Below are 26,069 nucleotides of genomic sequence, written 5' to 3'. Positions count from 1 at the left end.
AACTGATAATCTTTACATGTTTAAATTAAAAAAACCCCAAAACAAAAAACACTTGTACAGAATCTAGGGAGAACAGGAGTTTATTGAGTTTTACCTGTCTGAAAAGTGCTGGTGAAAAGTTGTCATTTCATGCTTTGTCTATAGACAAGATAAGTCAAAAGAGAAATTGTTGCAAAAAACAAGCTCATTTGAAAACTGAGTGTTTCTCCAGAACTTCTTACCATTCCTAAGTGAACACAAATGTGAGAAGTTTTTACATTAAGCTAGTCCTTTTCATTGTCAGATGCAACATCTACACTTAAGGTCCCTCACAACTATTAAAATACTTTCAGGCAGTATTAATACACGGAGAAGCAATTAGTCATATCTTCAAGAAGCCAGGTATCCCAGCCCTAAAAGTGCATCATTTAAAACATTAGTAATGGAATATTTTGAAAGAACATCTCATTCAGTATTAATGCATGCCATTATTACAAAAATATTCATTGCCTATTGTAGGAACAACAACTTTCTTTTGTAGACAACAAAAAGCATGCTGAATGGTATCAGATCAATATAAATCTATTTTTAATGAGGTTTAAGACACTGTTCAAGTCCCATTAAGAGCAGCTTCCTCCAACTGTGCCTCAGTGTAGGCTTGCACAGCTGTTAAAAGTTTTTCACTAATGTGGCTTAGTCTGGCCCCAAACTTAAAGCAGGGCATTAAGACTGGATCTTGAATTTTAGAAATTCTTCATTTAATTTGTTTAAATAAAATATTAAAAACCACTGTAATAATTAGGTATAAAAGTTGTTAAGTAACAAATTTGGGCCTAACTACTACAACATACAGGTATTTACACAGATGCAGATTTGCTGTGGTCTTTAATATTGGGAAGACATCAGAATGTGAACCATGAGCTCAAGCCCAGCCCCTCCAAGACTGAAAGACACAAAAACCGTGGGGAAGAGTAATATCAATTGCATGTCAGTTCAACTGGCCAAGTCAGCCCAATAGCACGGCTCAGCCTGGTTCATGAGCAGCAGCTGCGCTTTAAGTTACACTGCATGTAATTAACCCCAAGTCAACAAGGTATTTCTACAAAGCAGTTGATGACACCAATCTTCTAAATGGATGATGATGAAATACATACAAAGTTCAAGATGAAAGAGCAGATGAAGACGTGAGATGTTGAAATGATGCGACAAAACAGATATATAAATTAAACAAGAATGTTTAATCAAGACAATCCTTACTTTTTCCTTTTTTTTTTCCTTAAACAGAGGTTCTTCCAGAATTTTGTTAATTGGAAAATCAAAGCCTATTCCCACAATAGTGAGGCCACTTCTTTCAAGCAGCTCTGTTGTACAACTGTTACCAGGATCCTAAACTATTTAAATTGTTTTCTATTGATATTTCTGAACTAAAAAGTTTCAAAATACTGTAGATTTTATTTGTGCTCCACATATTACAAGCAATTAACAACACAAAGAAAGGTTCAATTCCTCAGCTAGAACACCAAACTCTATACCAAGTGTTACATGTACACAATACTTGCACAGTGACAAGCACAGGAAAGTACTAGTTGAGCACTTACTTTCAGATATTCATACCAACTCTTAAAATCCACTTCAGTTCTCCCACGCCATCCAGTCTACAAGTTAAGGCATCTCCACACAGCCATCCATCCACTGACCCACCCACGCCCATACACACGATTTATGTTGGAGGTGTTTACTCTTACAAAGAAATCACTATGTCAATCAGGTACCATTTATTATTTATCCCTCTAACTGTGTCAGCATTGAGATATGACAGTTAAACCAGTGTTAAATCAATACAATATTTACAGAGCACAGCACATTAAGCTTGAGACACTCACTTGGAGGATAAAACCACATTCTAGAGCAGGACAAAGGTCACCATTATTATGTGTTTGAAAACAGCTATTTACAGGTCCCTATGACATAACTATAGTCTGTACATTGTTCCAACAGGGCAGGCAAAAAGCAGGATAGGCATTTATTTTAAGGGAATTTAAACATACAATTTGGAAGCATATTATTATGCTACCCTGAACGCCATAAACCACCTTAACGTTCTTCAAGGTGGTCTCATATCCTAGAATGGCATGTCCAGCTGATACAAAACAGACAACACAACATTGACTCGGTGGAGAGTGCTTACTCCAGCTATTCAGACATCAGAACTTTGAAGGCAATTCGTCCCAGAAACTTGTCACGGTCATCTTGATTTTTTAAATTAGGTGAGCCCAGGATCTTACACTCAATTGCTATTTCTTCTTTGGTACCGTTGGGGGTAATTGCTAGCTGAACAGCCACTAGAGGCTGCAAATAGTGAGCCTAGTAAACAGAAAGATGGGGAAAATATTTGAGAGACCAGAATAAGTTGGCATCGAATTAACATTTAATCCATCAGAACAGTTAAGAAAAAGCTAATTAGGAACTAAACTTTTCAAAGTCCAATCTGATTCAGGTAAGGCACTTTATTTTCCCAGGTTAGAAATACATTCTTCATACTATTTCTTAACTAATATATTCAACATAATTTGAGTCACAGACAGTATCTTAGGTATGCATATGACTTTCTACTTTATTAGTTCCAATTCTTCTAAAAACCTTTAATGACAGAACCTCAGAAATGAGTGTCTTCCGCTCTTCTGCTTGTTTTGGGTTTGGTTTGGCAGGGTGCATCTGTAATCTGCTACAGAATGCAACTTTTCTAGCAGGCTTTAAAGTGTTGGTTTTTTCCCAAAAGCCTGGCTCAACAAATACTAATAAACCAGCTTCCCTTCTCCCCTATCCCATTTACTTTTTCAGCAACAAACCACTCTGAAAGGTATTATCTGTTTAATAGCTTTATACGAAAACCTTTCCTTGAACATCCTGACAGTATCCTTCCTGGTCAGTTATATTTGGTGGAACAATTACAACTTGTGACTACTGTAAAAATTAAAATTTAAGAATGAGAGCAGAATCAATTCCATTCTTTTGTCAACCCAATATTGTACCTCACCTCCAATTCAATAAGAACTTGCATTCTCTTGTAAAGTGCCTAATAATTAAATAGGAGCTTATTATACACTGTTAAGGCAGCATTTTATGTCATGTTCATGAAGCATTTCCATCATTTATTAATATTTTTTGGCCAGTACTGCTGACTGATGATTATGCAAAATTCTTTTCCAAGTAAAAATGCATGTAAGTCAGTGGACTAAATACAACACTACAGTATTGTGTAAGTATAAACCTTGAATTTCAATTGAACAAAATTTTGTGTTAAGACTTTGCCCGTCCTCATTTAACTTAAGACTCTTTAACATATTTCTGTTGGTTTTAGGCTATCTTCTCTACCAAAGAACACAGTAGAGAATACTCAAAGTCTGATTTATAAAGGATGATGTCATGGAAGTACATGTGCTAAAATCTTTAATATGAAGTACTAGTAAGAAACAGACTGAAGTAGCTGCTTTCACTGGATAATGGTTTTACTAGATCAGAAATCTTCCTGTGCTCCCATAAACTTCAGACTGGGAGGGAAGAAATGCAGCTAGGCAAGGCTCCCTCAAAACTTCCCAGTTGTAAGGGTGATACCACACTTAGAGTTTTCTAAAAATCAGAACTAAAATTCCAATGTTTCCTCAGGGAGATAAGTCTTCTCACCATCAAGGTTTTTCCAAAGGGGCACACAAATTTCTACGATGTTTTGAAAAGAGATAGATGATACCAGAATGGACTTCTACTCAGCATAAAATGTGGAGGAGGAGGGAAGAGAGGCAGCATCCTCATTAACTATGGCAGATCTAAAAAAGGGAACATTCTCCAAGGTCAGAGTTGGGCTTGTTGTACTAAGCAGCAAAACACAAGAACCATCCTGGACCACAGAATTATAGGCATTAGTATTTTTCTGGCTCCTACCTGAACAAGAGCAGCAAGTGTATTCAAATCTTCTTAACTTCTTTGCAGAATAAAGTAATTTAACAGTTCCACACTGATAGAATATAAAAATTCTGTTGCATAGCCAAGGAATCGATTCAGACCCTTGAGATGCAGTCAAATACTCAAACTTCTCCCAACTTTCCTTATTGCCTCTTCTTTTTCTCACTATGCTAATGTTAAGAGAATTAGGCCTCACATAAGCAAGAATCCCTAAAACCACAGCCCCTGTTCCATATGACAAAGAACATTAAAAACAATAATAAAAAAGCTTTTTCTAAATCACCTAATTCAAGCAAGGAATAGCACTGAGTTGTGCCCATCTTCATTAGTGTCTTTTCATAATCTTTCCTTTTCCATCAGTATAGCAGCAAGATGGGAATTTTGTTAGTAAAGTTCTTCATCCCATCCTTGGTACAAACTGGGTCTTGACATGGCAAGGTGCACAGATGCTGTATTTTGCATTTCTTAGGGAAGCAGTGCTCTCTTTCCCTATTCTTTCATTCCAAGAACAGGACAGAGTCTGTACTGACTCCAGCTGTTGGAAGCATAGGCAATCTCTCTTTAATTTGCATCCCTAAGTGAATAGATGGGGTACCAATTCATAACATGGCAACAAAATGGAAAATACAGAATTACCCAGGAGTAACATGAAAGCAAATGTTGAAGGGAAACAAGCTCCTTCCGCATTAGTAAAAGAATGGGAGCTTAAAACAGGTGATGGAAATGCTGCAAGTATAGAGTACACTGGAAAAATAACTGAGAAAGGAGTAATTTAATACAAAAATCTCTTTGGTGTAATTACAACCACCCACCATGGTACACTATGGATCTAATACATTTATGTTTGAAAAAGCACCTTTATCTTCAATGGTGAACAGTGTTTATTAGACTAAATAAATTGGTCAGTAAGAGGCAATATAATTTTCTGTTTTATAGAGGGTACAGATTTTCTGCATACAGTGATTACAAATTGATGCAAGAAAACAAAAAAGATTAAATTTAAGTTTCAAAAGAAACTGGAGTTTTAATTTTATGTGTACTGTGTTCATAAAGTAGCGAGTTTAGGGTTTTTACAATAATAATTTTAGAAAACCCCAAATCTATCTGCTGCATGCAGAAGTCCTTCTTTATAAAACAGGGTAAATAGAAAGCATGACATGCAGAGCCACAAAGAAATATAATCAACAACACCATAAGAACGTATAAACTTTATATTTTATACAGAAGCACCAAGGATTAACTACTAGAAAGTGTATTGTAACATGAAGACAGTTTACTTCTCCTGCCTTTCCCTGCACTCAAAAAGACTTCAAAAGATTTCAATGAGCAAAAAAGAGCAGTCACTCTCAAGACTGCTGGTGTACAGCCACTCCTCCATTAGGACAATGCCCAGTTTGTTCATGTCTGCCAAAGCACGTCTCCAGCCTCATCGAGCTCCGTGCAACGTCTGCATCTGCAATATTCCTTAGCAGTACCTCATTACAAAGTTCAAACTTCAGAATTAATCTGCTACTAGCAACTGTAAATGCACACAGAAACAAAACACAAAGTGAAGACCATCATTAAGGGATACTTACATGCAAGCTTTTCCCATAGTACGGGAAGTACATCAAGTCCATTGCGCCATTAGGAGGAAAATAATTTATGTTAACCATGCCTTCTTCCTGGAATTGCAGACAGCAAGGAAAGAAGTTAACATCTGCTTGCATAAAAATGAACACAAAATTAAAATGATAACCCAATGATGAACTGCAAGATACCTAAAAAATGGCAACTGACTTACAAACTCATAAAATACTTCAAACCAGATTTCTTATGGCAGTCACATGCTGCACACATCTGCTGCAGTAAGGATTAGCAGTACTTAAATTAGCAATCGAGTCAAAGACAGCCTGCCTTCATACTTATGAGTCAAAGAAATGGGGAAGGGGGGGTATGCTCATTGTAATGAGTAACTTAACAACCCAACCCCCCCATATAATTAAAATCCCAAGTATCTCCAAGCAAGCCTGTGTATTTTTGGTGAATCATGTGCTGTTTAAAGCCAGGTTTTTAAGCCTCTCAAGCTTGTGATGATACAAGCCTTCACAGAGAAGCACAGACACCCCTCTGCAACAGTGTAACTCCTAGCATTAGGTGCCCCTATCCTTCAAATACAGGCCAGATAAGAAGAAACCCAAATGGTTAAAATGGTGACGTTGCTGGAGTTGTATCACCACCTCAAAGGAACAATATATACAGATGAAGGCCTTATCACTCAACTGGCCCCTGCAACCCCAAATCCTGGAATAAGAATAAGCTACCTACAAAGCTGCTACCTAATTTCTGACTAAGTAGTCACTCAATCCATAAAATATACAAAATATGTATGTATGATTGAGCTGTCCAGACAGCTATCAGTATAGCAATACACAAACACCTCTCCCTATACACAACATTCTTCAAGACTGTATATCCTGGCAGAATACCAAGCTGCTCCAAGTTCATACCACTATGAAATGCCCACATCTGTAACCTTCTGTAATAAATTAAATATATTACCATAACCAAGAGAAATGTCATTAAAACAACCACCCTAAATGCTAAATGTAAGTTCAGAACATCACTGCTTGTTCCATGTAATTCACAAGTTCAAAGTGTATTAGCAAGTTTCAGTGTTGTTTCTCTGTTACCATATACAACTGCTGTAATTTCAAACAGATCTCTACAAAATTCAGAAGACAACTGCAGTAATATCAAAACATATTTAAGAACAAGCCACAGCTCAAGGTTACCTTCTTTTCATCTCCTCAAAAGAACATACAATAGTTTTTTAGGATATGGCCACATTCTCATTCCTTTGCAGTCTAAATTACTGCAATCATTAATATATGTTTATTAAGTATTTTGGACCTTGAGCTTGCATATATAACTATTAAGCAGGAATATGTTGATTTTCACCATTATTCTTTATTTTATTTAAAGCTCATGCAGGTGAAAATACTTTTCAAATATGTTGCTGAAATAATGGTTAAATAATCAGCAAATGGGATAACACAGGCAAAGTAAACGGGAGTAGTGCTTTCTGCAGTAGCTAAATACCAGGCATGCATGCAGTCATCACTATACACTAAATATATGCATTAGGCTATCAGTGCAATAGCAGGGAGGCTCTGGGACATGCAGCTGCCTAGCTAATGCAACTGCTGGGGGGATTCTGGATCTTCTTGAATAAGCAATCCTAATTCATACCCCTACAGAATTAAATAAAAGCAAATTAAAAAACACCTAAACAAGCTGCATTTGCCAAAGAACTTCAAGAATCAGTCCATTAGTGAGTGTCACTTTTTCTGCTTATCATCAAAGAGCTGCTGACAGTCAGCAAATCCAAAAATCAGACAACGTAGGACAGACAGACTTCTACCTCTAACTGGGTGTTAATTAAGACTGTAGTTTAGAAAGAAGAATTTACCAGATGTTGAAATAATATGCTGAAGAAATAATGTAATAAAGACCCAAGGAAAGAATTTAGGAAGGAATGACCTATAATCACTTGAGAAGAAGAAATGGAGAAGAGCAGCATTCATTAGAAGAGACCTTAAAACAACAGATTTCTATCACAAAAAGCAAGTTAAACTCAGATCCTGAGTATGCTGACAGAAGCAAGGCACACAGAATGTCATTCATACAGCCATTCTTCATTCTTGTCAACTACAAAGTGATACCTAACACCAAGTCAAGAAGGTCAATAAACAGCAGAAAAAGATATATTTTGGAATAAAGGCTTCTTTTCTTTTCTCTAGTTAAAAACAAAAAACCCACCAAATTTACCAGTTTTCAGTAAAGGTTGTTTTAACTTGAAATAAATACTGCTGCAAGATGTTCTAGCACTTGTGAAACTGCACAACTCGGGCCCCAAACAAAAGACCTAAAATGCTGATCTTCAAACCTGGAGACAGAATCTTTTGTTGGCTTGTTTCTCTTTCTGGAGATTCTCAACACTGCAGCAGATTAGTTCCTACAGAGCGCAAGAGGAAGAACCAGCTGTAATGAGTGTCTGACACTACAAACACTCGCATCCCTCATCTACAGAAGTTGCAGTGATGACAGCTTCAACTACACGAGGGCAGAGGGGGAAGCATCCCCAGCTATAAGAGTGCTGACTCTGAAATCACCCATCTATTTGAAATTTTTCCATTAAAAAAATCCCATTTAAAAAGTACAGGGAGAATAAAGAAGATTCACCTCACAGGAGAATACCTGAAGAACATAAAGTCCACACTGAAAAACTTTAAATGATGTTTCAGGCGGCCAAGACTGGCAGGATGTGCAGACAGAAGCTACTGAACTCATTTTGTATTTGAGAGACTTGTACAAGCAAAAATACCATTTAAAAGTCAGATGGCGTTTTAAGTCCAGGCAGACACTTCTTCAAATTGCTCTCAATACATGGAGGACTGATGCACACAAGTTCCATCTGAGCATGAAGAACCTTCTTCCTGAGCAGTATTTGGGCACTGGAATAGATTGCCCAGAGAGTGTGTGGAGTCTCCCTCACTGGAGGTATTCCAGAGCTGTCTGGGCACAACCCTGTGCCATGGGCTCTAGGATGACCTCTCTTTGAGCAGGGAGGTGGGACCAGATGAGCACTGTGGTTCCATCCCACCTTATCCACTCTGTGACTCTTAATTGTAAGAAATATTTAAAAACAGAGATGAAAGGGAAATAAAAATCAGTGAACAGTAAATCTACAGGATGAATTCTAACTGGTCCCTAAGCTTTCCTAAGCAAGTAAATTATTACGAGCTAGGATGAGAACAGGCTAATAAAGATAAAATAGATGCTTTCAAAGTAGCAAGCCTGACAAATACTTCCCTGGAAGTCACTAAAGAACTAGTAAGATGAATAATTTTAAAAACCATAACCATCACACTAGTGTAGATGACAAAAATTTTAAGTGGATATGGTAGCAGAACTTCATACTTATAGAAAGAAGATGCAAGAAAACACACACAAATCACTTCTGTGTATCCCAAAGGGTAAAAAAATAGCAAAAAATGCCACCATGATCAACCAAGTTGTTATCAAGCTTACTGTATTGCTAGTTAAGAGGGTAAGAAAAAGTATCATCTGCTTAGTATAGTTTTTACTATTGTCTCAGAGCATCCATAGACAAAAGTTGAAGAAATTCATCATAAAATAGGACTGCCACCAATATTTTATAAACCACTTGAACACTAGTTCTCAACACCTCACAAGGCATTTCTGGTGGAAATGAAGATAACTGCTCTGGATCCTGTTCTGTGTTTCAATAAGGACTTGAGAGGCAAATCCAAGTTCATTCACTGATGGCACCAAGGTAAGTAGTGCAAAACACTTCAAAGAACTTGATCTTGTTAAAATGATCACAAAAAAATGACAGAGGAGGGCCAAAAACAGCCCTATGAAATTCAAAGCTGTGAACTTTGAGAAATCACACCTACAAATACAGACTGGGAAATAACCAAAAGAATTATTTAAATAGTAAAACAATTAAAATGAAGACTAGTGTATTACAAACAGCAAATTCACTTTGCTTTCAACGTGATCACAAAGGGAGAAATGCTGTCATTAACAATACCTCAGCTAGAGGTAAACTTCTATCTAGTTTGGAATATCACATTGCAAAAAAAATTTATAAATTAGACAAGTCAAAGAAAAAAAGAGTACTAGTAGAAGGAGCTTAACTGCTTTATTCTGTTCAATAGACTATGGGGCTTGTGAATGGAAGGAAATATATCAGTCTCAAGTAAGAGGAGGAATCAGCTTTGTTTGCTATGGACTGTCCTGGAGAGATCAAAACTTTCGAAGACCCAAAAAAATCAAGTATTAAAATCTGTGCCTACCGCAGGTATCTAGGATGAAGGCAGAAACCCTTACAAGTGTTTGTCTCATTAACTGCTAATACTTTCCAGCCTACACTTTTATCAGTCACCAGAAGCTAAAAGCCAGGACTCTGCCCCTTGCTCAAGCTACAAACTTACCAACTCTTTCACTGCTCCCCAAGCAGTCTAGGAAAAACACCCATAAGTCAAAGTAATTATTATAATTGCAATAAAACGTTCTGTGTAAATCCATTGGTACATAACAAATATGCAAAGATTAGCTGTTATTATAAGTAGTTTACACTTGATTTGAAGGCAACTTTTACTTGAACGGTAACATTAGTTTTCACACACAGTTGTCTTACCCATCATTTATAAAATTGTCTAAGGTGCACTTGCAGCATGGAGAAAAAATAAAAATAGAGGTTATGAAATGGGAAAACAAAATAAAATTCACAATAAATAAATAAACAGGACCACAAACACACGTGTATGCATTTTCCTCCAATCTAAACCAAATCAGGTAGTTCAAACACCTAAGGATGAAAGAACAACCAAAACAATGTTTCTATAGGTAGACTGAAGAAATTAAAGACACTAAATGAGACATACAGTAAGATGAAAAACACAAACAAAAGTACAAAATCTCTAAGAAGAAGGGAAGAGTGAAATAAACTACTTCATTATTCATCGTAATCACAAGGAAAATCAACAACACACTTATTTCTTACATTCTGAACTGACCTTAGGGGTACACTGTATATGTGGCTCTCCTTCAGGCTTTAATCCAATTATCTAAAGGAGACAAAGTTAAAATATTTACAGATCTTTTTCCCACTTTCAAGTTTTACAGACTGAAACTGAACTTTTTCCCTCACTAAATATGAGTTCATACAGGGACTAAGTCTATCTAGTGTAATTTTCATCTAAACACACATTTTTAAACTAGGACTAAGATTCAAAGCATTCTTAAATAGTTTACCCAGGTTAACTCAAAATAGTTACAGTAGTAACAGAAAGTACTGTTTTCTTATTTTACATTTATCATGTAATTTTAATGGCTCAAACCAGTTAGCAATTCAAGTAACAGGTACATCATTCATCAGTCAGTAACAGGACATCATTGAAAAGTCAAATACTTGGTAGTTTTCCTCACCTTTCATAGTTTAAGAGTTACAGAATGCATTGGATTAGAGTTATTACATTAGAGTTCTGGAACACAGACACAAAGTACAACACTTTACTTTGCAGAGTAGTCTAGAATCTGTTTCACAGAACAGTAAGTAAAAGCAAAGAACAATGCACTTCTGAAAACAAGATTCAGATATTTTGGTTCAAGTCATCAAAGCCAATACTGGTATGTATTAGAATGCTTAAAAAGGTCATCTCATACCACTCTCTGGAATTGCTCAATGTTTCAGTAAATTACACTGTTCAAGAAATGCAAACATCTTGAGTAGCAAACTCAACACGTATTTCAGTCCTTTCCACAGTAATTTTTTCACACAGCAGTAGTTAGGAACACTTGTACTAAGAACTAAAAAATAAGTAGGCACTTACTCTATTCATTTTCACAAGCACGCAGGGAGTTCCTTTAGAATAGCCAAAATTTGCATCTTCCTTCCCAGAGCATTGTCCAAGGTCAGAGAGGTTAAATCGACAAGCCTTTTTAACAGCAGCATCGCTCTGATCAAAGATCTTCCCCCGGGTACAGTCTATGTTTTGTGACTGCTTTGAATCATTATATGCTATGAAACAAAACCAGCTTGTAAATCAATGGTATAAAGCACATAACCAGCCCAAACCTGCAGATGCCTACATAAATAATTATCATGTTACTTCCCTAAGTTTTCTCAAAGAAGTATTGTCAGAGCACTGTGTCTTACATCCATCTTAACAAACACTTTTTCAAAGCATACAGACAAGTAGCAGTGTACTTGAATGAAAAGGAGTATTACAGAAGAATTAATACCTTCCTGCTTTTTAAATTGTAACAATAATCACAACTTCATGAATTTCTGTACATTAACTAACTACATATGCTAAGCCAATAATGTATTAAATACAAACAATCAAGTTTTTATCTGGAAACTCAACCAGTTTTCCCTGTGCACATGTTTCTTTTGCAAATACACAAGAAAGCCCAAAAGTATTCCAATAATTAATATTAAATTGCCTCTACATTTACATCAGATAATATAATTTATGTTATACTAACATCTCAAGTTGTTTCTCACTTTCTTGTGTTTCTGAAGTGCACAGATCACACTGTCACAAATGCTAAACTACTCCCATTTAAGATACTTTGTGGTTTCTTCTCCTCCCTTACACCCCCACTCCCAGCTAATAAGGTAAAATGGAGAAAGGGAAAGTTCATCCTCGATGCAAGACCCACAGAACTGCAGAGGAGAGGCAGGTAGTCAGGAAATGTAGCATTCCTCTCAGGAACCCTTGGCAGAGCTCTGAAAGAAAAGCCTACTCATAGAAGCTTTTAGTAGGCACTAAAACTGTGAATATGGAGAGATTCAAGTACAGCTGTAGCTAACAAAGCAACTCCTGCACACAGGTGAGATTTCACAGCACCTTCCTCATTCTGACTTACAACTTCTGAGGGGTTAAACTTATTAATATTTTCAATTGATTTCCATATTATTACAATAAATGTACATATAGGCACATAGGTAAAATAATGTATGACAAACCAGTGATTTTTCCACCCTTCCGATTTGTCCTGTATTAGCTTTTCTCCATGTTCTAAATGCAGTGGTTTAATACTTCTGTGTGTAGATACTGTGTATCAGAGTGAAAACTCAATAAACTGCAATTAATTTAATCCTTGTGTGCCTCATTTTTCAAACACTTAAGTTCTTCAGACTAAAGTACTCTCACTCAGTTACCAAATAATTTAGATTAAGACTAATCAGATCAGTCCTGATAAACTTTGTCTCCAAATACAAGACTTATGTTATTCCAAATAAAATTCTTTTGGCATATGTAATTTCTACATCTTACAGCATTTCTGAATAACCACCTCACCCAAAACCCTCCATTATGTACTGCACTACTCCTCATGGTCAGGCTCGCTGTCCAATACAGGCATTTTACTCACCATTTTCTGTAAAATAGAGACTTTTATAACACACATATCTACAGTAACTCTGAACTTGCATTAGTCTCCACTGGCAATTAGTAACTACAAGCAAGAAATGGAATTATATACTCAAGATTAAGACTCCTAAATTACTTGGGCAATTGGAAGTAACTTACATTCAAGGAAGTTTTGAAGTGTAGTAACATATTCTGAATATGACTGGCTGTCACTCCTGTTAAAGTAAAATTCCAGTGCAGTGTCTGGCTTTGGTGAAATCATAAGTCCTTAAAAAGAAAAAGTTTAAGTTAGGAACTAAGCAACTTATCTTTCCTTCACCACTCTAACCCCTACTCAAACACCCATAAATTGGAAAATGTCTATTATCTGTAAAGAAACATTAATGTTACCCCTATACTCTACAGTACCGGAAGGTATTTTGTGTTTGAAGCCAGTAATCAAAATCAGCATTACATTAATTAACATTTAAATCCAACCCAATGTAAAACTGCAATTCACAAACCAAACCAAGTGATTAGGAAAAGCAAAATCAGCAGTTTAATCACTTTCAATCAAAGATTTTTATCGATCCACTTTCCACACTCAGCAAGTTAAGCTTTAAAAATAATTGAAAAAATACCCAAAAGCACACCCAGAAAACCTTCACTTCAAGCAACATTTCAAAGCTTTAGGCAATACAGAGTGAAGAAGCTATGATTGTATTATTCTCACAGAAACACAGAAAAAAAATTTTAGAAATTTCATTATACATAGAGGTGGCCTGAAAGTTACCCCAGTAGAAACAGACAAGTCAAATGAGTTTTTTGTCTTCTCCTCCCTCTCCTCTAACAAAGCTGAGGTGCCACCTGTTCCATGGAGAATAGGAGATACTTTCCACAGCCCAGGGCACGGCTCAGCCAGGCCTGGGAACGGGGAATGCTCTGGGGCTGCCTCCTGGCCTCAGAGCATCAATGTCCGGGGGGAGCTCCAGCTCCCTCCTGCTGCCTGCTGGGGCACTGGGGCAGGAGCCAGAGCTGCACGAGGTACCAGCCCATGGATCACCAAAGGCTGGATCCAGCCTCAGCAAGGCACACATGGAATAAAGTAAACATGGCCCTCTCAAGAGCTGAACTGCCCCTGCTTCCCAGCATGCGGCCCAGAAAGCTGCAGAGTTCAATCTCAGGGATTCCTCTGGAGCAGGTGAAAGCCAAGGCATACTGATACACTCAGCCTAGGCCACCAGGAGCTGTCACTTACACAGGTACCTGATGGCAACAAAAAAACCCACCCCCAAAAATCCAGGCCATTTTTATAAAAAAATAAACATTTAAGAAAGTTAGATAAAGTTAGGTTATTGTAGTTAACCATCACAGCAAGGTTTAGTAAAGCATATTGAGAGTGTAGTTCAGCAGCCCAGGTCTGTTGAGGATTTACCTACAGAAATGGCCAAGCTTCTCATCCAAAGGCAGAAACTATTTAGAAATACTTGCAACTTGCAAATAATAAACATCTATACTAGAAACTCATCACCAACAAATCTCCTTCAGCTTTAAAAAAAACCAATCCAGATACAATTTAATGCATTTTATTCTAGGTCTTTGATAGGATTCCAAATAAATCATAAATCCTCTTTTTTGCAATAACAGCAGTTAAATTATTTCATGGAAGCCACCAAGTAAAGGCCTTAATGACTAACAGTCCATATTTGGACTGCAGACCACTTTGCACCATTACAGGAATTTTCTGGCCTTCACTCTGAACTGGGATTCAACAAGATAAAAGGCAATTAGTAGAAGGGCTGAAAAATCACTGGAGGGGTTTTACACATTAGGAGCTTTCAGGGGATAGGAGATGATTATCTACAGAACTATAATGTAAATGAAGGATTTAAATGGTATTTTTCAAAGGGTATATGACAAAATAACTAAACTAGTCATCAATGAAGGAAAAAATAATTTGAAGAGATTTTTGCTTCAGGGGAATGTCAGAAACATCCTATGAAGAGGGGATTGCTCCACTTCCAGTGGATTACCTTCTGCCTAAGAACTATGGTATAAATTCTACAGAAGAAGCTATTTGAAGAACTGATACAAAGATTGTGAGAGATGCAGGATTTGAGCACTTCTAGAGGAACAGAATTAACAGCCTCAGCATAGGATCACATCTAGGATTGTAAAAGAGATTACATTATTTTACAGTTCCAGGAGGGATTTAACAAAAAAGGTTTTAAAATAATCTGGATTTGATTTATACTATTATATCCCAGTGTACAAAGCAATTCAGGTATCAATTATAAAAATAAATCAATTGTGAGATTTCCAAGTACATTTAAGGTAAGAGGAGAACCTTTGACCTACGGCATCCAGGTTTTGTGTGTAGATTTTAGGTTTTTTAAAAGAATTTAAGTTTACAGCCAGGAACATTACATGTCTCACTGCAAATGAAAAACAACAGAGTTAAGGAGAAACATTAAAACAGAAACAAGCAACTTGATTAACTTTAATGTATGAGTTGCTAAAGGCATTGTTAATAAAGGTATTTAATTCAGAAATGTTACAGGAATTCTTCAATTAAAAACATTGCAGCATATATACTTTCAAAAACAAACACCCCTTATGACTTATTTCAAAGCCAAGGAAAATTAATACCCTGAACTGCAAGAGAGAAATGTCACTCAAACCCAGCATTAAGCCACAGCTACCCACAGCTCCATCCACTACAATGCCTCTGACTTCCACAACAGACACGATGGAAATGGGGAGAAATGGTCAACTAAGCCACCTTCCCTCATTTATTTTTTTTTAATTATTCTTTCAAGCATCTAGCCCATTCTTAGCTTGAGAAAACAGCACAAATCCTCAAAATCCCTTACAATATGACATCTGTTAGACAAGCCAGGACACTACAGCAAAACAAATTCTGTTCAGAAAGCAGAGACATTTATCATACTGGCCCAACTGCAACTTGCTCACACAAAGATCACTGTACCATCTTAAGGGTGGATACAGCTGCAAGATGATGTTTCATTTTAAGAGCTTTGCATTCAACAAAAGGAAAAAATTATTTTAAAAAATGTTGTTGTCTCACTTCCTCCAATATATTATTATATTGGTGAAGACAACCACCTTATTACTCATTCTTATTTGTACAGGGTTGGTTTTTTAACATACAATTAGTTCCTTGAATCAGCCAACAGTGAGACAGGTGGGCAGTACACAAAGGAAGCAAGACACCACTTTCACTGGCAGCTACGTGTTACGCAGACTTAGCTTCATCATCAACAGGGCCCTTACTCGAATGGATCCCTGTGCCAGAGGTCTACAATCCCTGAAATCCACAGACATTCCATGTCAGTATACTGTAATAAAAACTCTGCAAAGGCCTCTATCCCACAGTCCTTACATGCTTTTGAGCAGATCACACTCACACTAGAGCCTTCCTGTACCTTCTGCAACGTATCAAACACTAATCAAGGCGGCCTTCCACCTGATCCAAGAGAACTGTTTTAAAGTAGCTTTACAGCAATTTGATTAAATTCTAAACCAAATTCTACATCAGCATGCTGTATAGATCTGCAGGCAAAATGGTGGTCTACATGACAAATTCAACTGACAGGAGCTTAGAGGAAAAAACAGCAAAATTTAGCAAGAAAAGCCACACAAAAAGCTACTGCCTGAATTTATGCTATAAACATATATAACTTGCCTCACTCCGAGTTTTACCTTTGCAACCTGCAATTAACCGAATGATGACGATTTCTCATAAGAAGTTCATACTTCAAAAGAGCTCTCAAATGAAACTCAGTTGTTAAACCAGACAGAGGTTAATGAAAAAATAAATACAGTGTTACCTGGACTAGAAATCCGGTCCCGGTACTTCGGTATATCACTGCTCAGTGTCTGAAGCATAACCCACATTGTGAATGTGAAGAGTGCTGCTAGGAAGCCATAGAATACCAGGTAGAATAGCAAGATCAATCCTGTAAAGAAAAAGCTAAAATTACAATTTTTGTTTCATCTAATTCCATTACCCCTTTTGAAAATCAGAAATGAGAAATCAGCAATACAATGTTTGTAGTCATAAATATGCCTCTAGAATACACACATAAAGCACAGTGCACAATAATGCACACAAAGAGGTTTTCTTAATACTTTCTGATTCTTAAAGCTTATAGACTATTTTGGCGTCTCTGTTTTTAAGAGAGAAGCACTAAAAACCATTCTTCGGGCTATAAAAGAAAGAGAGAAAAAATTAGTAAGCAGTGCATTACAAAAAAATAAAATTGTCACTTGTTCACTAGAATTTTAACTTTGTATCTGGTTGTTGGGAAGATGAAAGAACTGAGGAAAAAAGATAAAATTATTACACTGGATCCAGACCAGGGAGGAAGCAACTGGTGCTTTAATAACATAGTTGATACTTGAGGGAACTCCACACAGAGTAGTCCTTCACACACATCCAGTTACAAGATACTTCTCAGGGTGAAAATGCTTTCTGCCACATGTGTTTGAAAACAAACCAAGCCTTCTCTTCAGATTTTTCCAGCCTAACACACACACCTGCTTTACCAATCTCCCCTGGGGACCCAGCAAGCCCACTGAATTCACCAAATACACAGATATTACCAGCTTCAACTTGTTTCATTAACTGAGCACTCAATACCAACCTAAATAAATGTTTTAAGACTGAGACTTAAGGACATATGCAGAGATTTTGTGAAAAAGAATGGGAGCTATTAAAAATACTGAGGGGACTGGATGCTTGGACGGAGAGCCATCTTTAAAACCATTCTAATTCAAAAACATAACCAGATGTTGACACAAATTCAATTTTTACTGGATATTCTGGCCACAAGGGCACTATCAGCAGCCAGAGATGTAACTTGGGTATGAAGAAATGCACTTCAAAACCATTATGCAACATCCTACCACTGACACTTGACAGAATCAAGCGTAGAACTTTCTAACCTTTCACAGAAAAGGAAAGAGCAAAAGCAAAAACACAACTGTACCCCAGGGCTATGTACTGTCCACTGGAAGATGACAGAAGGAAGCCTAAGCCCTGGCTCCTGCCCCAGAGACAATGCTTGCATTTTGCACTGAAATAGTCTCTAGGGTAGTACGGTACCCAGAAACCCATGACTGCTAAAAATCCAGGTACCTGTTTTACTTCTCCCAAAATAATTCTGTGTACATCTCTTAAAATAATGACATGGTTTCCAAATTCTTTACTCAAAAGTAAAGTTCTCAACAGCAACCAGCTGAATGTCAGTGGATTCTCTGTTTTCAACCTCACACACTGATGAAATTACCTACCAATCTGCATTAACCTGAAAATGATCAGCTATTTAAAATACACTTGAAACCACCAAGATGTAAGATTCTATGCAGCAATTAGAAGTAGCAAAGTATGCAAACACAAAACCAAGATTACTCTATAATGAACAAGACAGCTGGACATCTATTATGAATGATTGCTAAGGTTTTTTAGAAGCTATTTGGCTGCTAAAATGAGAACATAAAAACAAATAGTAGAAATTCTAGTCAACAAAAGCCATTACAAAAGTTGCATCTGTACTTGGCACAGCAGCAATGTGTTTTACCTACAAGCTTGCAATTGTTTTAACTGGATTTAAAGCAGAACAAGGATCTTCTGATTAATATCCACTGTGTTCTGGGTATTATAAAACCAACCAAACAAAAAAGCTGCCTCACAAAACCTCTGGTCAGCTCTCATTTTGATCCATACAAGTTAATCAACTACTGGATACTTTCCTCAAACTCTCTAGAAAATACACTTTCCATCAAGTGACCGAGACATTCATCAAACAGTCCCAATGGAACAGAAGATTTGACATGTAAGGCAAGACAAACAGCTGCTGTGGCAAGTAGAGTAAGAGCAAGAAAATCAGGGAAGCTATTTCAAAATATTTAATAGTTAATTTCTAAATAATATTTAGAATAAATAATATTTAATTTCTAAAACAACGCACCAAACTTCATCGGAATAGGAAAAAAATGATGAGCCTAACATGGGCCATCAGAGCACCATGGTGTGCAGTTCTAAGCAGACATGGCCCTAAGAAGAGTCCTGCTTTGGGCCAGCACTACCACACCACCTGCATCCCTGGCCTTGGACCTGACCCTGAAGGGCAGGGGCCACAAGGGGCAGCCCTCCCCCGTGGTGCCCCCCCACCTGCACAGCCCCTCACTCCAGCAGGGCTGGGACCCCTTCCCCACCAAGGGCAGCTGCAGGGCAGAGCTGGGGACCCCTCACAGCCCGGAGGGAGCACCGGTACAGGGGTAACAGGGCTCCCCACAACGTGGTGCAGACTGCAGTGACAAGAGCACCTTCCCCAGCCCCGCTCCTCCCAGCAGCAGCCCAACCACCGGGGATATGAAGCTGGATGGGCTGTTTCTATTCACAGCCCTGAAGCTCCACTAGCCTCCCCCAGCCCAACAAAGTTTCATCTTTATTTTAACATCTCTTGTAAATGCCCTGCAGAACGCTGACCACTAAACGGACCCATTTACACGACTTTGCCACATTAAAAAGAGGGAAAAAACAAACAACAAAAATCCCCTCTGCAACTTCCAACAGCTCCAAACTGAGTAAGCTGCTCTTTGTGAGCCTATTAGTACTAATTATCCTTAGCTAATAACAGTAAGCAAGCCATAACCTGTCAAGAAACTCTGCCAAAATAACTTCACATAACACTGGATTTCTCATCAGGAAACAAGATGTACCCAAGTCACAGTGAAAAGCTATCTTCCGTATTTCCTCCAAACAAGCTTCCACATCTAACATGCAACCCAATTCAATTGTTGTAGACATCTTGTACACCAAAACGATAACACAAGAAAAACTCAAAATCAAAATTCTGCATTACAATTTACCTAGTTGTTTTGGTTTGCTTTTCTTTTTGCAGGGCATCACAGTACCAAAACCACTTCTTCATATCCTAACCACATCGACAAGCAAGTCAAATCCGGAAGACATCAATTTCTGAACCAACGTGTTGATACTGTCATTAGCTGGAATTCATTTGCAGGAATCAAAACACTTCACCACTATGAAAATTAGAATTTCTGACTCTGGTGAATGCAAGATATCCCATACCAGGCCATCATTTCCATGGAATACAAGCTTTCCAAACATTACATGGCAAAAGCAATGAAAGGCATAAACCAGACTGACAAATTTACCTGTACGTAATGCACAGTTAGATATATGCAGGTATCAATATAAACACTCCCACAAACAGAGTAGCAACTATTCAACATTACCTGCAACAACAAAAATTAAATTCTGTTTTTATGGCTTGTTGGATTCCATGCTGCACCGATCCTATCACCTGTATGATTGTCCTTCAGAATCTTTAACAAGTGGGATTTAAACACCCAAGTGATGTTCCTACTGACTAATACCAGGCACATCAAGGAGTTTTAGTCCACCTGCAGATGATTTCCTTACTTTAACCTAACTATACACATGAAATAATCACTAATCACATTGCAATCTTATTTCTTGGACACTCAAGAATTACTGTTTTCCAGATTTGGGTGACAGCAGAGGGAGCAAGAAAAAGATTAGGAAGAAATACAACCTCAGTCTCACATTATATTTTATGTCACAATAAGCCAGGGTTCCATACAGAACATGGCTACGCCTCAGGAGACAATAAAAACTGCCAAGTGCAACACTCGCAAAGAATCACAAAAACCAGGGTCTAATGCCATGATTAAGCATTTAGAACACCCCACTACCATCACAAAATACACTTACTGTACTATTAGAGCATATTTGTTACAAGACAAAGCAAGATGCTTTTTTTCAGAGTGCTCTGAGCCAAGGAAAATAAAATACTCTACTGCAATGGCAGACAGCGATGCCAGAATGTTTAATATTACACTACTCATGAAGAAAGCTAAATGACAGTAAATCCCTGCTCAAAACACCAATAAAGAAGACAGAATAACCATGTCAGAAAAGCAGTTAAAAGTCTGACAGCACTTTTTTTGTCTTCACTGAATTCCAACCAGGAATTCAGTGAAGACAAAAAAAGAAGCAAAGCGGGATCCTTTTTCATGGTGGCCAACTTGAGTGTATTTCCATTCACATGGTGGAAAGCTTTCCCAGAAATAAGGTGTTGGGTTTTGTTGGTGGAGTCTTTGTTTATTTGTAATTACAACCACATTGTCTGGGTGCCAAAAAATACAACCAAGTGTTCAAAAGAAAATTCAGTAGGTCTGAATTTCTGTGCACTTCAAGGCAATGCCACCTCTACCTTGAACATCCCTGACACAACTACAGAAAAACTTAAATACACTTGACATGACAGCTAGTGTGACCAGAGATGAAGTATTGCTACAGTCTATATTGTCCTCCTTTTTTGGCACAAAGAATTTTTTTTTATTAACCATATGCAAAGAGAATTAACTATCTTGTAAGTCAATGCACACAGTATGCAGTGAGCATCTCATTGCAAGACGTTTATGATGGTCTCACTCCACCCTTGCTAACTCCAGGCAGACACAGCACCTTGCCACTACCGGCAGAGACTGAGGCTGATCCTCCTTCTACTTGCAGGAAGGCCCCACCCAGTAGTCTGCTGAATCCTCCTTTCTCTGCTCTACCTGATTAAACGCCGGGTGCACCCCAGACCCAACCCTCGTTCCCATCACCTCTTCGAGGACTATCAGCACCCCTCCCGCCTTGCTGCTGAGAACAGCACAGCCTCAAGTCAGCAGTTTTTCCCAGTATTTTCTGTCTCTTTTAATATAACGAATGATTATGCCAAGTAATTAAAAATAGAAGAGTTTGGGGGATAGTGTGTGTAGGTTTTGATATCAACTTGTGAAAGATTCAAACTGAACTACCCCTCAAGTCTGAAAAAAATAAGGCAAAAATCTCCTTTTTTTTCCACAGGAGGAGACATATTATACGGTTTTCACCAAGCTGTAAAAAGCAACTCTTTACCAAGCTCTAAAATGCAACCTCTGTTACATGACAAATGAGTAAAGAACCACTTGTGTTTGATCTTTTCACAAATCCTGAACTGGAAATGGCAGATAGAGGAGTACTCCAATGCCACAGCATTGGCATGCACAGCCAATCACTGCCTTGCAGTTACCATTTACATAAGCCCCCCAGACTATGTCAGACTAGGGCAGAACATGCACATACTGTGAATAATCACTCAACTGCTTCTCTACAGCTCCTGTCTTATTTCTGTGAGGAAGCTGTCTTGAGACAAGAGAAATACGCACAGAAGAACCAGAGCCAGCTGAATTCTCATCGTGCTGTCCCTGGAGACACGACAACCCAGCAGACTGGCAACCAGAGCTCCCCTCCCCTATGTCCTCGCCTTTCAGCCCAGACACCAGCAACAGAAAAGCAACTGTAGTCGGTGAGACAGCTCTAAGCTCACACCTCGACTGCAAGAGCAGAAGGAGACCTAACCCTGCATATTCTTCTGTGCCAACCGAGCCACCCACTTAGTGTCCTGCCATTAAAAAGTAAAACCAAACAGAAAGCCACACACCACGCCCCAAAATAGCCAAATTATAATTAAATTAAATAAACACAGTATATTAATCATGGAATGCCAAAACAAACAAAATGCTGAAAATATGTTGTTACTGAACATTCACTTCCTAATGTCCAGGCTGAGGAAATGGTATACAGTAGTAACCACATGCCAATCACCTAAACAACTAAATAAAGTAGTTATTATAACTATTATTAGTTATAATTTTACTTCTTAATGAAGTAAAATTATTCAAACTGTCTATAGACACTTTCTCAAGTAACTATGGCAACTCAGTTACCAACTAAGTCATCTCAACTTCAAATGTTATCTACTGGCCTTGGGCTAACATGGACTGATAACATCCTAGATGACTTATCCTACTAGATAGGTTTAAACACAGAAAATGGTTTCATCTTCCCCTTAAAAAAAAAAAAATCAAAAAACTTGCAAGCTATTTCTAACATATCTACAGTCTGTGCTGCTCAGACTCATGACACAGCCAGACTTCTGCAATCCACACACCCAGCCCACGCACTTGAGGAAACCTGCCTGTACAGAAAGATCACTAGACAACAGCATAGTGGAAATTTCCTATCCTTTGCTATTCAACTGGCAGAGTAGCTGCAAGCTCTTATTTCCATCTGAATGGAGGGGAACTCCTGTCGGAGCTCGGGCCCTCTCCTGACAGACAGGAGATACTGGCACGGCAGAGAAAGCACACCCCAAGCACTGTCCGCTTAAAGCTCCTCCTCGCTATTTCAACATCAGCATTCATTGAGACCGTGTCAAGGCCAAGGATGCATTGGCCTGTTCCTTAACACCACGCTGAGAGTCTTGTTGGTTTTGTAAGCACAACTATTAAGTATCCCAACTACATCCAAGTTTTGGGAGGAGACGCAGCATTTTCTGAAGTCAGTAAATATGTCCCATGAGGACTGAAGAAACATCCTAATATTAAGCATTTGTACAACTGTTTAATATGAGAAAACACGCTCGGAAAATCAAAATATTTTTATTGGAAGCAACCAGATTACGATAACATGCTTTCCAGCTCAGAAGAAAGCAATAGGATGACTACCTGAAAATAGGAAAATAAACACTGCCTTCACAGGCTTCATTGGAGAGAGCCTTTATTTAAAGCTTCCTTTAAGAAAATAAAAGGCCCAGAAGCCCTACGCTGGGACAAATTTAGCGCGATGACGCACAACCACACACAACGCTCACTTTCTGGAACTGGGGCTCATGAACTTTTGGGGAGGGGGGTTGGGGATTTTCCTTTACTCTCGAACTGCAGCTCCAAGTGCTCGGGCGATTCGCGCTCATTCATTCCGGATTCCGCGCGCCGCAGGAGCGCGGGGGGGCACCGGGCACGGCTGGAGCGGCGGAGCTGCCCCGGCACGCGCAGGCTGCGGGCGGCGCGGCGATGCCGCGGGCGGGGCCGCCCCGCACCTCGCGGCGGAAGCCCGTCACGGCCGCACCGCGCCGGGCCCCGGGGCGCCCCCGGCAGAGCGGGCGGGAGAGGAGCCCACGGGCCCGCACCAGTTGAGGGGCGGGCGCCGAGTCATCTCGGGAGGCGCCCCGGGAGCTCCCCCTTCCCCCCGACCCCCACCCCCGCCGTCACGGACGGAGCTATTTTTAGCCCAGCGGTTGTAGCGGGCACGGGGCGCGTGCGCCGCCGCGACCGCGCGGGCCGCCTCACCTGGCGCGCGCCGCCCCTGCATCCCCGCGGCGACCCTGCCGCACGCCGGCCCCTCATGCCCGCGGGGGGCCCTCCAGCCCGACCCGCATCCCCGCGGGGGGCCCTGCCGCATCCCGTGCCCCCATCCCCGCGGGGGCCCTCCCGCATCCCGTGCCCCCATCCCCGCGGGGGCCCTCCCGCATCCCGCCCCCGCACCCCCCGCCTCCCGCGCTCGGCCCCCCCCCCCCCCCCCCCCCCCACCGCCCCCGGCTTCGCCGGCGCCTCACCCCGCCCTTGTTCCCCGCGGCAGCCCTTACCCCAGCTCTTCGCCGTGCGCCCCAGGAACTCGCCGCTGTTGGGGTTGTAGATGAACTGCCGCCACTCGGCCATGCTCTGGCGGAAGGGCTTCTTCGTTTCCTTAGCCATGGCGAGGCGAGGAGCGGCTGCGTCGCGCACTCCGGCGGCAGACCCTCCCCGGCAAAGAAAGCCACAGCCAGCGCCCGCTCCCAACCGCTAAGTAACTGCGGCCGCGGCGCCCGGCGGGAGAGCGGGCGGGGGCCGGGCACGCCGGGACCTTCCCCAGTCCCGCCCTCCTCCTCTCTTCGCGCCCCCGCTCCGGGCGGGCCCCGCCGCGCGCCGCCCACACGCGTCCCCGCCGCCGCGCGCCCCCTGCCGGCCAGCGCCGCGCTGCGGCGGGGCACGCGGCCCGGCCTGGCGGAGCGGACAGCGCCGAGCGCGGGCAGAGCGCGGCCCGGCCCCACCGGGAGCCTCCCAGCCCGGCTCCGGGCACCCGTGACCCCGCCATATGCCCGGCCGGTGCAGCGCCGGGGATGTTGCGCGGCGGGGCGGGTCCTGATGCACAACCATCTTAGAGAAGTGCCGGGGGACGGAAAGGCTCTCAAGTGTAACCCGCTCCTCGGCGCTCCCCGTGATCCTGCACCGCCCTGAAACACGGGGTGACAGAACACCAGTGTGTCAAGACGCTACAGAAGGGCTGTTGGAAAGGAGACTCCTGGAGCATAAGGGCTCAAAAGGTCCCTTGCTGTCACGCTCCTGAAGGTCCGCGTAAGACAGCACGCAGCCCCCTTTGCCATCCCCCGGCTGGCAGCGCAGCAGCAGCCTGCATTTACTCTGGCACGGATCGAGAGCTGCAATTCTCTTTCCCCAGTAAGAAGCGGAGCAGCGGCAGCCCCCGCGCACCCCCAGCCCTGGGGGTCAGCTCCATTGTGCTCTCCCTCACTGAGGTCTCAGCCAGTGGCAATAATGGCATTAACTGGGGACTTCGCAAACCTCATTTGTGACAGGAGAGCTCCTACATCAAAGCAGTTCTTAAAAATAGTAGGAGACCCAACCCGAGTGAGAAAGCTGCACCAGACTACATCTCAAAAATGTAAGAGACACAATTTAAGAGATGTCTGATGAGGAATTACATATTTATCAGCATGGTTAGTCTAAATCATTACAATGATTGCAATATTGCCAGAAAGCAGTAAATATAAAGTATAAAATAGAATAAACCTATTTGCCTCTTGAACGTCTGGTTCCAGTAGTCTCTACTGTTACAGTACATCAACTAAATCATTCTATTTGCTGTAGAACAACAACAGAAAATAACGTATCCCTCACTAATTACTCCATGTCACACTGCTCAGCTAATAGATTCCATTTCAGGCCAGAAATAAGCCATCTCCATTTTTATTCTTCTTCTAAATGTTACCAAGCAAAAGACTGACTGTTATTCCATTTTAACATCTGCTTTGCTGAATTATTTTTCCCAGCTTAATCAAATCAGTATCCTACACTATTAGGGAATAACATGTCAGCAAAATGTATTTAATATCAATCTTTTTGGACTGGGCACTATATGGATTCAATAAAATTAAAGTTTACTAGATGCAAAGAACTGTGGAAATTAATATAGATTTAAAAAATCAGATTGTCTCTAAGGAATGACCAAGCCCTACATTATGCCATGACATATCGACAGCT

The 26,069-nt window shown here is 40.3% G+C and overlaps 1 protein-coding gene across 1 annotated transcript; it reads right to left on the bottom strand.

Moving 5' to 3' along the window:
* Nucleotides 1-64: 64 nt before the first annotated feature.
* ATP1B3 (ATPase Na+/K+ transporting subunit beta 3) lies at nucleotides 65-24,700 on the bottom strand. Its single transcript, XM_038145338.1, has 7 exons — nucleotides 24,398-24,700; nucleotides 16,721-16,849; nucleotides 13,050-13,157; nucleotides 11,343-11,530; nucleotides 10,527-10,577; nucleotides 5,517-5,603; nucleotides 65-2,343 (listed from the first exon to the last, which is right to left on the bottom strand). The coding sequence occupies exons 1-7, from the start codon at nucleotides 24,504-24,506 to the stop codon at nucleotides 2,173-2,175; spliced, it is 843 nt and encodes a 280-aa protein (XP_038001266.1). The 5' UTR covers nucleotides 24,507-24,700; the 3' UTR covers nucleotides 65-2,172.
* Nucleotides 24,701-26,069: the final 1,369 nt, after the last annotated feature.

This window comes from Motacilla alba, chromosome 9 (genome assembly GCF_015832195.1).
Source record: "Motacilla alba alba isolate MOTALB_02 chromosome 9, Motacilla_alba_V1.0_pri, whole genome shotgun sequence".
Taxonomy (NCBI): Eukaryota; Metazoa; Chordata; class Aves; order Passeriformes; family Motacillidae; genus Motacilla; species Motacilla alba.
The sequence above is the reverse complement of the archived record's forward strand: the minus strand, read 5'-3'. Positions and strand labels throughout refer to the sequence as shown.

Bases quoted from the DNA above. Each gene is read 5' to 3' on its own strand.
- ATP1B3 (XM_038145338.1), bottom strand. From the start codon at position 24,506: ATGGCTAAGGAAACGAAGAAGCCCTTCCGCCAGAGCATGGCCGAGTGG. The intron at 16,850-24,397 runs GTAAGGGCTGCC...TTTTCTTTACAG, and splicing joins GCGCACGGCGAAGAGCTGGG to GATTGATCTTGCTATTCTAC. The intron at 13,158-16,720 runs GTAACACTGTAT...TTTCTTTTTAAG, and splicing joins GGACCGGATTTCTAGTCCAG to GACTTATGATTTCACCAAAG.